The following is a 14896-nucleotide window of genomic DNA, read 5'->3' as shown; positions in this document are numbered from 1 at the left end:
GCCAAGTGTTTCACGGGAAAGAAAGAGGGATCCATTTTTTTACCCTTAGATACGGTCTATTGGGAATGGTGTAGAGCAGTAGTGTGAGGTCAACAAAGTGATGCCGGTCTTGGTTGGAAGGATAAAAACACCGACGTAATACATCGGCTGACTTCTGTAAGTAGTTGCATAGGCCACATTTGCAAATCTCGAACTCTTTTGAACTATGGTTGAAGGTGTTGGGGCACATTGAAAAAAATACCAATTTTTGTGACCACAAGCTCGCCACCAGAAATTTTTCGTTCAGATGATTTTCCACTAACGCGATTTGTCCTTCCAAAACATCTCGCTTATGTTTTCGAGAACATGCAGAATGATTATTTTGAAGAACGTTCTCAGAATATTTTTTGCATTTATAAAGGAAACAATCAACAAATCCCAAACTTTATCCCCAACAGTTGCAGCTGCTTGTGCTTTGCTTGGGCTGAAGCATCAGGATTCTTTCCTGTACATCAATCACATGGGGGAAATAAGGAGGATGCTGTATGTACGCTCCATTTTGATTGATTTTAGCCGCTCAGACTCCACAACTGCAGGTTTCAGATCTCGTGTTAGATATTCCTAAGCTAAGTAGCCACAGCGACACTGTCGGACACTGACTAGCCTCATAATCCCTTGCTCATCGCTAATCTCCAGTTCTCCAGAGTATCTATCAACAAATTTGTTTGCTAGATACTTCCGACGGTTCACGCAACGGTTTATAGTGAAAGTTGTCAGTTTCATCAAGAATTAACAGGATGTCATGAATCATGCAGAGGGATATATCCTTCTTTTTCCGTCACCAAGAAAGATGCAGAATGTATATCAGGCGCCGGCAGTTTTTAACCATTCGATACTTTTTCGATTAGGGCGAGGGGGAGGAAAGCGAGGATGAATGACACAGAAAGCGTCTACGCTGGCGCGCAGGCGCGACGCGTCCACACAGTTCAAGATATTCGACGCCCACCACGACAACTACCACTCTACAGTCGGAGCAGTGTCACATATAGTCCTGAATCTTCATATCGATTATAAATCCTCTCTAAATGTGGCCGTATCATAGCTTTTTTTACTGATAGCTTTCCAGAAACAGAACACCTGCCATACCAGATGCGTTAGTACGAAATTTGCACCAGTTAACCGTTATTCGGAATTGTTCGGCCGAAAGAATCCACACAGTGTATGTCGACGGATTTTTCGATTTAACCTTTTGGCTCATATAGCAATCCACAGCATTAGTATGTGACCGACACGTAATAATCTAGTAATATAATCTAGAAACGTTGATAAGGTATGGGTATATGTTGTCATTCATGTTTGATCCGTATTCTGAGGAGTATATAGCATGTTCTCGAGTACAGCAACACAGCTGAGAGGTTTTGTATTTTATCCGATTACAGAGACGATGTTTTAACACTGATTAACCGCCGTTATTGACAATTGAAATTAATTTCAGAGGTTGACAGCACCGCTGGGAATAATGATGCTACCAGCAACCTTGTTCTAAAATCTTCTTTTCTAAGCTGTAATTATAACAATTCCAAACACAGCCCACAGAGAAAACCATAGATTACTTTACTATCTTTAGATGAACGTCTAATATCTCTAGACTCCAAGCTGCATAACGACGTTGCAGTGCTTAGATGTTACAACTGTTCTATCAGTTCACTCTCGGTAGGAGGAGACATGAAGCACGAGCATACCGAACTGTTCCTCTTTTTACTCATTTCGTATGACTGTTGAAGTCTGTTTCGTTTTCATGTCATCCAATGCAGAAGCCCGGCCATTAAAACTCATTTTCTTACCTGAGGTTTAAAACGACAATCACGGCGGCAAGAAATGGCAGTGTGTCGGTGGCGCTACAGAACTGGAAATACACTACTGGAGCAAAATGCAGCCACTTCATGTCTGTACCCTAAACTTAACATCACAGCTTGTTGCAGCGCATGTCGAACATAAGATATGGTGCGAAGGAAAAATATGCACCGGAATGACAAAAGTTATTTCGTTTCAAGAAATACAGCGTTGTAACACCATTTTCAAAAAACCGTGATTGTTATAGAAATCTCACCTTTCTCGTAGATTTTTTCACATAAAAAATAGTTCATGAGCATTATCATATCATTTCCGCAGAGAACTCATGTTTTCAAAGATTTACTTTTCTGCTCGTTGTGAGTGAATGCCTTGGAGCCAATTCCACACAGAGCAATTTTTCCTGATGGAAAAACTGCTTCAATTGGATGAAAACTAAAAAGAGCAACTTCTTGCAACGAAAAACTGGAATCATGTAGCAGAAATAAGACGAGGAATGTCATTTCACCTTGTGCGACTGTAAAATGATAGACTGATCGTTTATCTACAACTGTTCGATCGGCTCACTCTCTGTAGGAGACATGAAGTAGGAGCATATAAATACAAAGGCTGAGCTGAGTAAAACAAATGTTCTTACACTTGTTACCAACCTCACGATCGTTGAGTACTACGATACGGCATATGGCAACGAGTACATAAATTCGAATCCCAGCGCTTACGCCAATCTCCGCAAATATTCAGTATGAAGCACTGTTAGTAGACCATAGAAAGGAAAGAAGAAAACAAAGCTTTATTAAAGGTCTGACTGTAGAAAACCTTACTGTATGCGTAGTCAGCCCCAGGCTTCCTCGAGCCCGCTATTTCTTCCTTAAATAGCCAGCGAACTATGTAAAATTATACGCCGAACAGCCAGGCGACGTCTGTTTTTTTTCATCAGAATGTGTTTATTTATTTACCGCAAGTTTTTTTTTTTTATAATGCAACGGTCTGCTCAGTTAAGTGCTTTCAATAACAATGTTCGCAGTAAAATATTTCACTTCGTAGTTCTACTTTCATTCTTTTGGCATCGCAGGTGTACTGTGAACATATTATTTATAACGGATATTTAGATATAGAAACGTGGTCTCCGGACGGGCTAGTTAATATTCATTCGAATTAAACATGACTCTCTCTATGACATGACTTCATATTTGTCTATGAATATGTGGAAGTTCATTAATAAAGAGGAGAAGGAAATTGGTTTGTATGAGATGACTGGCATGATGCTCCATTAGTTTGCTGATTCGTCACGTGTTTTTCTCCTACTCATGGCGTATTCAACACTGAATTGCTTTTCGCCTTATACGAAAACGTTAAAGCCACGATAGCATTAAAATGTATCAACCATGCCTAGAACATGAATGTAGAAGAGAAGTATCCACATGTTTTCAAACCATCATCTGATCTCTGTTCGATGAACAACTCAATAATGACAATACTTTATACTTGAGGTCAGCTGAACCATTGGTCCTTTGAATATAAATACCGTACCTTTTTTAGAGATTCTTTTTTGTAGAGGACCTCCTCAAGGCTTGTATTCGTTTTGAAACCCTTTGCATTCTCCTTCTTTTTTGAAGTTTTTTTTTCTCTTTGCCCTGTGTTGAGTATCCTTCTTGTGCATTTAATGATATGACTTTGTATGTGTAGCATAATTACACGCATACCATAACCACTGTATTTCTTCTGAGTTCCCTTTTCCCGTGCACAACATCTATGACATTTGATCAATGATCCGCCTTGTTCTTTCTCTTCCCCTAATATAACTGTCATCCACACCTCCCACTTCGTCCGCAGGAACCAGCAATCACAGCTATTTGAGTACAAACTATGAAGCCCCTTGTCCACTCATTTTCTTCAATCATTTCCCTTTCATTTCTGTCTCTATAATCCAACCCCCTTTTTCATAAATTTATCAGCATTTTTAATCTTCAAATGTCCTTATTTCAGTTGAACGTGAATTCCAAACGAAAAAGAGCTCTACGTGCATACTACTTAATAAACAGATAAACTGAAAAACTGTAAGAGTGCGAGAGTCACACCATTTGAGACCCATATTCCGCATGAGACACCAGGCGAAAAGAAGAAGAAAATATGAGAAGGGAAGAGAAGAATAGATATCACTCGCATTCACAAAATGAGCGCAAAAATGAGCAGCAAAAAGTGGAAAAGACAATAACAAATGCAAATTTAAGCCATTTGTGGCATCCAAGATGATGCACGAGGCCTCTCATCACTGGGCCTCCGTTCCTCCGGCCTAAATTTTAAGTCTGTCCGATTAACTGAGGAGTCAGCTGCGGGGGTACCAGCAATTAGCGAAGATACTGCATCAAATTGTGACTGCATCACTCGATTCATCCTAGGATCTTGGCTTGTGACTGAGAGATCAGGAGTAACGCCCGAATACGTGGGTGGGGCATCCACTGCTATCAGTTTCCACGCTACGACGTTTCCTTCTGGAATCTGACGCACTACAGCACTCTCAGCTGATCCACATCCCATTGGAGGACTAGCTGGACTTTCGTCATCGGCAATAGAATCACCAGCAATCTGAGCTAACATCTGACTAATATTAAACTGCGTTGGAGGAGCACTATTTGTGGCGGGCGTTGCGGCAGCTGCACCCGCGACTGAAGTGACCTCGTCGAATCTGGGCGAAGCATGGGCAGGAGCGGAGTAATAGGGCAATCTGGGCGGCATAGCGGGAAAAGGAGGGGGCGTTGGTGTCAATGACGGCACAACTACCGACGGCGGCGCAAGAGGACCTCCGTTAACGGCTTGTTGCGGAACGGCAGCGTGAATTACAGGAGCAGTTGAAGTAGGAGGGAGTGCTTGCTGAGCACTCGGCCCTTGCGGAAGAAGAACACGTCGTTTCATAGGCACGGGTGGGCCACCGAGGCCACGGCTGGCATACATTTCATCTTCTTGACACATGCGCTCGAAGAGAGGTCGAGTATAGTCCGTCAAAGGAACATGGCTGAAGTGGCACGGATCACGGCTGCATTCTCCTTTGTGAAATGCTTTGCACGGAAATTCTCCATGCAGAAGAAGGCATGTAAGTCCTTTCTTACAGAATCCTTGCTGGTAGAATTTGCAGAGTTCGGGGCGACGAAGGGAGTCCTCCGCCTGGTGAGAGTAAGCACAGTTATCGCCATCTCTGCAATAGCCTTCTCGGAAAAACTTGCATATTTGATGTTCGGTTGCCCAACGTGGTTTCGGACGAAAGCCACGGAATCCACGTCCGCCATAGGGACGTTTGGGGCCACGCATGTCCCATTCTTCATCGTTTTGAGGAGAGTGACGTCGCCTGGAATGAAATACATTTGACGGTCCCGTAAAATGGAAGATAAATACATCGCAATAAAGCAACTGCACGAGTGACCTGAATTTGAAAGGACGCTCACCGTCTGCCAACATGACCCCCTTGGCGATAGTCAAAATCTCCATTGCTTTCTTCCTCAAATCGATAGTCTTTGTCCTCAGCACCATACCCAAAAACGTCGCCAACTTTTTCCTCTGCTGCTGCAACCTTGCTCGCCCACATACTTTGTGTCGGCTTTTCCTCCTTCAAATAAAAAGACTATTGGCTGGAACCGGTATATGCGATGAAGATGCAACTTTAAACTACAAGAGTATAGCTATTATCCCGCGCATGTCTGCTAATGTCCCACTGAACACAAAAAGTAAAAGGATTTCGGAGAAACGACAGGGGAGTTGTGAGTCATGGGCGCCCTCTTTAATTTCATTTATGGACAGAAAATCGATCGACGTGTACTACGGAGGGTCAGTCTAAAATGTCTTCTAAGATATGTTGATGTAGTTTATGAATTCCAATTTCGAAAAGATAAACCCCAGAGCTGGCAAAATACACTCTTAACGTTCAACAACATACCGGCAAACCCACTTCTTTGGCCGATCGGATTTTAGCAGGATTCGGAGAGGCACTGTCTGTTGTGGACTGGTTAACAGCGCTTGCACTTTGATTAGGACTTGAATTACTTGCCGCTGCGCTTGCTGAAAAGATTAATGTCTGTGAACAAAAATGCAGGAAGAGACAAATGTGAACCAAATTTGACTGCACAGAAATCTAAGCGACTACTGTCGCCAGGAAATGCAGGAAGAACTGGATGTTTCTTTTCGTAAACAAGCATAGATGGGATATTTCCTACGATGTGTAAAAGTAATTGTGAAGATGTAGTTGCAAAAGAAAAGTGAACATATTTTTCCAATGATCAAGGGAAAGCAGCAGCAACACTTCCATACACTATGTAAGCACATTAAATATGCTCTTCGTACACAAAAAGCAAAATATATACCATTAAATTAAAACATACAAGCATCGAAGAGAGTGAATAAAGCGCCACATCTTTGTGAAAGGACACTCAGAAAGAAAGGCCTAACGCAGCGTCAACATATCCAACTATCCCCTCAGCACGCAAATATGCAGAACTCACATGCATCATGTCAAATGGCCCCCCGCACACATACAGACCTATGCTTCTACTCTTTTAACTAACTAAAAATGTGTGTTTTCATAAAAGAACCTGTGAAAATGGAAGGTCATTTCCCCTTTCCGAAACATTATTCGCCCATAAGCTCAATTTTCAAACACGCTGTCAATCTTCACTGCATTTCTTGCGATAGAATCACATTTGTCCTCCGCTTAGTCGTACAAACTATTCTGTTACCTCTCATTGGATCTTCATCATCGTCACAAATTTCACCGTCTTCAGGAAGTTCACCGTCTTCAAAGTCCTCATGGTCTTCAAAATTTGGTTGGTTAGCCATTAGATCTACCATAACCTGAAAACCGACTCACAAATCTTCGACTTCCCTAACAGGAGGCAAGAGAACGAGAGTACTAGAACATTTGGAAATCCGTCCTATGTTATCACGATCTTTAATACAACAGCGAAACGATGTTCAGCAAATAGCGTATAACTCGTTAAGGGATTTTCAAATAAACATGGCATCTTCACCCTCCAATGGGGGAGATTCTGTTACGTTAACATGTTTCTTAATGCAAATCTGAGCTGTATCAGTACATGTAACCAACTCGAACGAGGTTGTACTTCCACTTTCAACTTGAATCGCTACAGTTCCTTACACCAACTGCTCTTCCAGACGATATGCACTACAATGAAATGGAGCGGCTTTCTAGCGAAGAAGATAATCATCGAAACTGTAGCGTCGCGCTACGTTCCTCGTCTAGACAATACAAGATAAGAGCATTCAGTTTACACGCCTTGAAAAGTGGTTTCCATGTGGTCTCATCTAGGTTCCAAACACCATCCTAGTTATAGATACAGTCAAACACTCATGTTGCTAGGTGTAAATAATGAACTATGGAGGCAATGATAATGGAAAAGGCGATTTGTCGCAAATCATCTAAACAAACCACTGTATCAGCCTGCAAGTGGCCAGCGATCATTCCCTTTGCGGTCATCCTAGCGCTTCCCTCAGGCCAACCTAGAATCTCTTCTAGCTGTTACCGTAACCGCAGCGCGGGTTTGGACGGCAGTCGACGAAGGCACCGCCTCTTATCGATTGCCCCCACGGCCCGGTGGCGCACAGCGCTGAGGGAGCGAGAATGACAGAAGAAGATGAGAACTCATATCTTATTAGTACACCTACAGAGATTGTATATAACAAAACTTGGAAAAGTCATCTGAAAGTTAGCGTCGTGTACTAGGTCTACTTCCGTAGGAAATCATACATATTGTATTTTAAAGGGAAAGATTCAAATGAAGTCATTGGTATTGTCACCCCATTGCGTCACCCATTTTGAGAGGATCGCAGGAAGTGGATAGGATGTGTCCTACAGAATGCACTCAATAATAACATTAAAGCGTTGAAGACATGTTGGTTTTGTTAGGTTCATTCCTTTGAGTTGCTAGAAGCGCAGTAAGACAAGTCACATGTGTAATCAGAAATTCGGAGATGGGACAGAGAAGAAGGTTGACACCTCAGATACAAGAAACTCATCCTAGGTCGAGTTCTACGTCCCGCATCTTCCCAGATGCTATTCTGCAAAGCAGTTTGTGTTCTGGATGAGTGGTGGACCAACTATTATGACTCTTTGGCAGCATCATATGTGCTCCAGCAACACAGGGTCAAAAGGAATGTTCGAGAACTCGTAGGGCGCGCTCCCCTCGACTGACGGCCTATCGCCACCGCCCGGCACTCTCACCGCCAGCATTCTCCGCCAGGCACACGCTCTCTCGTCATCGATCGTTCGCAACCGGCCCGACGACGACCCAACGCCGCCGCTGCACAGCGACACGCTGTGCGGAATCTTTGGAAATATAATGTCGTGCCAAGTAAAATAAGTATCGAGGATATCGGATGAGTGTAGTGCTTCCAGTTGTAACCTTATACCAATCATAGGCTTTGGAAAAGCTCTACCAATGGGGTAGGTGATTGTTAGAAGCAAAGAGATACAATTAGACAATGAAAAATAGCAAAGGGAAAGTCATGGAAATGCTGCCCTCCTCAAGCGCTCAGCTGTGCTCACACAAGCCCTGGTCTAAGAAATCAGCAGAGCTGCTTAGAGCAGTTCGCTATTCGCAGCGCATGGACTCCGGGGCGTCCACACGCTTCCATCTGACCATTTCACTTGTTCGGAGGCTAACATATATGGTATGAAGTCTTCTTGGTGAATCAAATGACTGATCCAATCAAAATCAAATGAGGAAAACGCTTCCACTCTGCACCGCAGTGCTCAATGCAATGAAGACGCTCTCGTTGTGTGGTGTGTGCGTGTGCGGTTGTACACGCCGAGGGCAGGCACGCAGAGGACGCCCACGACCAACTTGTCGTTGCTACCGTAATCGTCCGCGTTCCACCGTGGTTGTCCTCGCCGTGTTGAGGACCAGTGCAATTGTTGAAACTGCTAAATGAGTGGTTTGGACATACGATATCCATGCTTCTTGCAGAAATCATTGAAAGGAAATCCGACTTTGTATACGTGGGCAGAAACATCTTTGGCTGTGTACTAATACGGTTGTTACACACTTAGTGAATGAGACAAAGGCGTGACTGGATCTTCGGTTGTTTTCATGGGCGCTATCATCCGAGGCGAATTCAATCGAGCAACGCCTTCAGATGACTCGATTCAATGTGAGCAGCCGTTGCTGCGCTCTCACGGTTTTAACAGCGACGGAGGAAACGCCGCCTTCAATATCTGTTGGGAGTTTGTTGTTCCGTCCTGTTGATGGATCGATTCGAGCAGCCGATAAGTATTCTTCTATTACTAGCGCAGTTTTTTCTTAAAGGATTCTTTCAAGAATATACCGATATATCTTTCATATATTTCATATGCAAGAATTCCAGAAGGACTAAGCAGAACTAGAAGATGACTGAGGAAAGGAGTAGACTTTGCTGTCTCACTGTTTGCCAATGAAATTAAACAGGGTGATGCTGAGTAATGCTTGTTCCATTTCATTTTGCCTTAGAGTAGTTACCGTGCCATTTGCAGGTTTTTCTTTCACCTGACAATCACCTTCGCAGTGCAGTTGAGCCGCAATGTTCCTTAGTCGTCTGGATTTCTATTTAATACAGCAGAAGCATCACATGTATCCCTTTTAGTGGTTGGAGAACCTATATTTTTCTGGCACGTGATGTGATCAATGCGTTTACGTAGGAAAAAGTTCGTGATCGATTGTCTCTGGACATGTGAATAGACACTTCCGGTGCTGGTTCGATGTTAATAATTTAGGGGCGCAACTGTATATGAGACACAAGAGAACGTACGTTTATAAATGATAAGAAATAGATTATAAGTTTTCCACCTTTATTGCCACATCAGCTCGACTTTCAGCACGTATTTACGCTAATTTGAAAGGAAACTTATTAGCGTAGCACTGGTTTCTTTCCTTCGTCACATTCCATATGTATTCATTCCCTTACACCATGTGGTGGAGGTTTTATAAGAACTAATTTGCTTCATTCTATCGCAGAATTATCGTATATTGCTTTGCGTTTCACGTCTTTTCTCTAAAAACTTCTCAAGCTTTTTTCGTTGTCTATCGTTGCTCTTCACGTTTAACCCTGTTCTTGATAATTAAAGTTACGCAGTTTCGCCGAGTAGCTTCTAAAGTTTCGTTTATCGTTCTTGAAAAATTGGTATATTACAAGTTAAGGTTCCTCTCTTCCACTTGGCACATGTGATATCTGTCGCCTTCCAATCCCCCAATATGAATTTTCAGGATGATTCTCATATTTTATCTCGATTAGGAAGTGAGTTTTCATTTTCCTCTTCATTTCTTGTGCGCCGATCGTTTCTTCCTTTTTTCTGTTTGTTTGCCAATTTCAAAATAACATTTCTTTTCAGTTCTCGATTCAAAAGACGAAAGCCCACGCAAAATAAATCTTTCCCCAAAAAAGACAAACTCGCCACTTCCATCTGAAAAAGATCGGTTTGTTGAAGTCAGCATAGATGGTGCAACCGATACAAAGTCCGAGTCCGATGATGACATTTTCGATCGAGTGCGTCTTTTTTTCTTGAGACAGAGTTTCTCCTTCGTCTTCTCTTTTATTCTTCTTCTATTTCGACAGTATTTGGAGTGAGTTCATGACTTCTTTCTTTTTAGAACTCTTTGCTTTCTCCAAATAAAGGTGTCAAGATTTATCGGAGAAAACATGATTCATCCATTTGCGTCTACTTAGTTCTTCTATTGACTTACCTTGCTGTGGTAAGAATTAAGTTCAAGCCATCCACACTGATTGGAATTCTTAATGTTAGTATAAGCTCTCCTCTGCTGTAGCTATCTCAGAATTTTTCTAGGGAGTTAGCTGTCCGACGCTATGGATTGCTCCTCAATCTGGGAAGAACATTCCGTATAATTTCCTATTTGAGAACAGTATTGGATTGTTAGTTGGTTGTTTAGTTGGTACGTTTATTTTTATATATTCATGCGTCTGATCAGTGTGAGAAAGTGTGGATGAGAAAAATAACAACCATCACTTGAAATCATGTTATTTACTACCGTAACGTTTTGGTTCCAATTAAATCAGCACAGGTTTGTTGCAATACAGCTTTGCTGATGTTGAGAGTACTTCGTTTTGTTAGCTTATATATATATATATATATATATATATATATATATATATATATATATATGCGAGAGAAATCATACAGTTTGAATTCTTCTATGGCACGTTTGTTTCAATGGTTTGTTTATATATATATATATATATATATATATATATATATATATATATATATATATATATATATATATATGTTTTTATTTTTTTTCAGGAAAATTTCTTTGTCAACGCTTAAATCTTGTGTTTCTGTCATTCTTTGCAACAGCATCTCTCTGCAGTCTGTCTTGGATTGCTTTCGAATTTCCTGTGACCTTTGATGGAAGGGTTGTCAGCTGTTTGATTAGTTTCATCTCTGGAAATATCTTATATGGTTTGTAATTCACTACTTTATTCTTTCATCTTTTCGCCAATTGTATGCGAGAGAAATCATACACTTTGAATTCTTTTATGGCACGTTTGTTTCAATGGTTTGTTTCATTTCCAGTTGGCCTAGCGCTATGGTTAGTGAAGTGGCGTGGCTACAACAGAAAAGCCCTCTTTTTCTACGTGCTCATCGCTTTAGGATCTTCCATTGTTACTGTGACTCGCAACGAGCCAACACTTAGTCAAGGTTAGCTAAAACTGGGCATATTGCTTAAGCTAGGAAGCAAAGTGTCTGTTTTCAGACAGTCTTGGGTTGCTGTCTCATTCAGCAATTCTCCACAAACGACAAGCGGATACTCTGATTTCCGATAACTCATCAATTATCATCTCTGTTTCGTCGAAGGAAGTCACATCACCCAAACCTCGAAAGTATGTTGACCAAGACCTTCCTTATCGTGTTAGTTTTCTAATGCACATTTTTCAACATCTTGGCTTCATCTACTGTTGTTCCAGTAGCCATGAAACCTCGAGGAAAAAATCTTTGAATGCTGTTATTTTACTTATAGTCAGTTGTGGTGTGCTTTTTTTGAACAGTTCATCTTTAAGACCTCACGTAGTGGAAGGAATAAAAACGGTTGAGACGAAGTCGGAACAGAACGAACAGATGCGCAAGGCTGCAGCATCCAACAAAACACAAACGGCGACTTCCAGCCCTTCCGATAACTCAAGTGAGCTGAAACTGCAGATGATTCGCCTAAACCTTCTTTTTGTGACCGTAGTTCAGACAGTTCAGCTGTTAAATTCAATTTTTTTTTCTAGGATATTCAGTTATCTATTTACTCGTAGGTAAGGAAAAACACAAGAGCTTAGAGCAGCTAAAATCCAGAATCATGGTTCTGTTGGTCTTCTAGTCATTAGTTTTCTTTGACAAGCAGCTAAATTGGCAGTAGTATTGGTGCTACTATCGAAGGCTTTTTCTGTTATACACCCACCAACCCGCTAAAAGCAGCCAACGTTAAACAACTTTTAGCTTCAGGAAAGTTCCCGTTTTGTTTTTTTATTTGAAGTATTTCGAGGGTGATGCGTTCAAGTTCTCGGAGAAACTAATACCAGTGTTTATTTATACGTCAGTTCCGGTTTCTTAGTGAGAGGGAGATGTAAACATGCTCATCCGATAGCAAAACGTTGTAAATGGAGGTTTTTCAACGCATTGAAACTGTTAGACTCACCGTAACTCCGCTCTAGTTTTGTTGCTTAATCTGGGTGACATGACTTAGTGCTGTGTTTTGAACAAAAGGGCGAAACAGTAGCATGGGGAATTGTTCCTGTTTTCTGAAAAAAAGAAAACTTCACAATATTCAGTGATCCTTTGTTCTACCCAAGTCATACACCACATTCCAAACAAGAAATTTTGTTCGCTTTCGCTTTCCGCTGAAAAATCTATCGGAAATGATGAAAAATTAAATTCTCATAATCGAAAAGAATACCTGGACAATTTATTAGACGAATTTGTTCTTCCACACTCATAAACGCTCACTATTATTGACGTTGACCACTAAACCGGAGGTATTTTGTTTTGTTGATCGCTCTGTAAAATTTCAAAAGCACTCTTGCTATAGAGTTGTGTGATCATACTGCGATGCTTCGATAAGCTCATACTTTTTTAAATTCTTATTAATTCTCCTATGCAGAAAATAGAGTTTTGCTAGAAATCAGGTCTTTCTCTTTTTCCTGTTTAGTTAAATCGTTTATTTCGTCATTTTATTGGTTCCATTTATGTTTCAAAGCAAAATTCGCTATTTATTTAGTGTTCTTTTCAGCATTGAGTTCTCTGAATGTTCCAAACGACGTGCAAATTCCTGAAAGCACCTTTACTTCGGGATTGCTGATTTCACCGACTACCAAGGTTGCAGTCACTGCAGTCACTAACACTGCTCATGTTACTGAAAGCAGGTTCTTAAACTTCTCTCAAATTTCTTGAATTCAACCCTTTGTTTTCAGATTTGTCTTATATTTTCTCTCTTTTACATCTGTGTGAGACAGTAAGGTTCCTTTTTGTTTACAAGTCAGTTTTGCAGTGGACACACATCTACAACATCCAGTCCATCTGGCTTGGATCCACTGAATCCAAGTCATGTAAATATTCGCATGATCACTATTGCAACCACGACTGCGGTCGCCTTTTACATCATCGGTTCTGTTTTCTGCTGTATACCTTGCAGTATAGTTAACGATCTTAAATATTTGAGAGTAAGTGGGAGTTCTTCTCCTAGATTTTGGTCTTTGTTATCTTCGTACGAATACCTTGTATTTAACAATATTCTGATATTTAGTTGTTTGATCCATCCGTTGCTGGTCTTACTGCTGGCTGTCGGATCCGTGTTGCATCGTTACAAATTACTGCCTCATTTTTGGAAGGTAACATATTAATTCCACCTACCAATATGTGCTGGACGTATAAATAATTTTTTAGGTCTCGTTGAACTAGTTGCTTTGGCTTTATCTCAGCAGCAGAATACAGCTAATCTTCTTATTTTGCATCACATCGGCGTTTTCGTTTCAAGAGCTGTGATTATGATTTCGTAGGATTTTAAGAATTCTATACAGTGCCTTTATAATAATAATACCAACACAAAGCTACACATTTTTTTTTTACAGGGATTCGATTGCTTATTCTTTGTTTGGATGCTGCACTGCTTTGTTGTGTTCATCGCTAGGGAGCGTTCTGCTTCTGATGGTTTCGGCTGATTCATCTTTTGGCTCTGCTCTTGTATCTATAGGCACAGGAACGATAGGATTGTTAGTGTTTTTCCACATAGAGGTATGTGTTAGTAAATTACTAGTCCTGAGAAGTTCGTTTTTGTTAGTGCACTTACTGAATTCGACTTCATTCCATTGCATTGAAAGAACCTCTTTCTAACGAATGTTTAGGAGGCATCAAACTTGAGTTAAAATGCACACAGATTTTTTTTTAATAACTAAAGGTTTTCTTCACCAATATTAGGCGCTCAGGTACGCTTGAGTCCTCGTGGTGGTACACAGCTAGACTACTTTACCTTCCCTTCAATAATTGGACGATGCTTGTGCGCAGCTTTTGCCACGTTGTTGCCATCTGTCGATGCGAATCAGATGATTGGTGTGATTCTACTTGGTAATGGACCCCTGTTGGTGATATTTGTGCTGCTCGAGAAATCACTTCGGAAGGCGGCCAGGTCGAAACCTTTAAATATTTCTGGTCTATTCCACTAAATCATGAGAACTTTCATCTGGTTAAACATCGATTTTTTTAGGCTAAAGGAGATAATGGAGTATTCAAGCTCTCCCGTATTAGAGGCTGTTGGGGAGTATGTTTCTCTTATAGAAAGGGATATGGAATACGATTCTAACGAAGAAGTAGATAAATGCGATGGTCTCACTAGCTGAAATAGCCAGTGCTGATTGAGAGCTTAACGTGGTGTTATATATAACGGTGATTCCTTCAGGAAGTTGTGCTGTTTCATACACGTTTCATATTAAGAATAATTTAGCAAAGTCACTAGGCAAGATAATTTGATCTGAGTTTATAATGTTCTTTTTTCCCAATCTTTGGGTGCCATTAGCGATCACACCTATTTCA

General features: G+C 41.0%; 2 protein-coding genes across 5 annotated transcripts; one reads left to right on the top strand and one right to left on the bottom strand.

Moving 5' to 3' along the window:
- Positions 1-4056: 4056 nt before the first annotated feature.
- Positions 4057-7312, bottom strand: RB195_001174 (uncharacterized protein; the record flags this gene model as incomplete). Of its 3 annotated transcripts, none has more annotated exons than XM_064197829.1 (6): positions 4057-5173; positions 5271-5431; positions 5759-5880; positions 6555-6669; positions 6923-6943; positions 7265-7312. In XM_064197829.1, 6 exons carry the CDS (start codon positions 7310-7312, stop codon positions 4057-4059), a joined length of 1584 nt encoding a protein of 527 aa, XP_064053710.1. The 3 variants fall into 3 exon arrangements, with proteins under 3 accessions (XP_064053710.1, XP_064053711.1, XP_013306991.2); XM_064197830.1 differs by having other exon boundaries at positions 5771-5880; XM_013451537.2 differs by lacking the exons at positions 6923-6943; positions 7265-7312 and having other exon boundaries at positions 6555-6666.
- A 2182-nt stretch (positions 7313-9494) lies between these two features.
- Positions 9495-14703, top strand: RB195_001173 (uncharacterized protein; the record flags this gene model as incomplete). 2 transcript variants are annotated; one of them, XM_064197828.1, is made up of 17 exons in its annotated part: positions 9495-9514; positions 9584-9614; positions 10008-10104; positions 10199-10353; positions 10458-10559; positions 10652-10757; positions 11129-11287; positions 11402-11527; positions 11583-11709; positions 11887-12008; positions 13101-13233; positions 13359-13530; positions 13614-13698; positions 13754-13862; positions 13939-14101; positions 14293-14492; positions 14571-14703. In XM_064197828.1, 17 exons carry the CDS (start codon positions 9495-9497, stop codon positions 14701-14703), a joined length of 2040 nt encoding a protein of 679 aa, XP_064053708.1. The 2 variants fall into 2 exon arrangements, with proteins under 2 accessions (XP_064053708.1, XP_064053709.1); XM_064197827.1 differs by lacking the exons at positions 9495-9514; positions 9584-9614 and having other exon boundaries at positions 10062-10104.
- Between the last annotated feature and the right edge of the window lie 193 nt (positions 14704-14896).

Source organism: Necator americanus, chromosome IV (assembly GCF_031761385.1).
Source record: "Necator americanus strain Aroian chromosome IV, whole genome shotgun sequence".
In the NCBI taxonomy this organism is placed as follows: Eukaryota; Metazoa; Nematoda; class Chromadorea; order Rhabditida; family Ancylostomatidae; genus Necator; species Necator americanus.
Note: the sequence above shows the minus strand (reverse complement) of the source record. Positions and strands in the feature narration are given on the sequence as shown.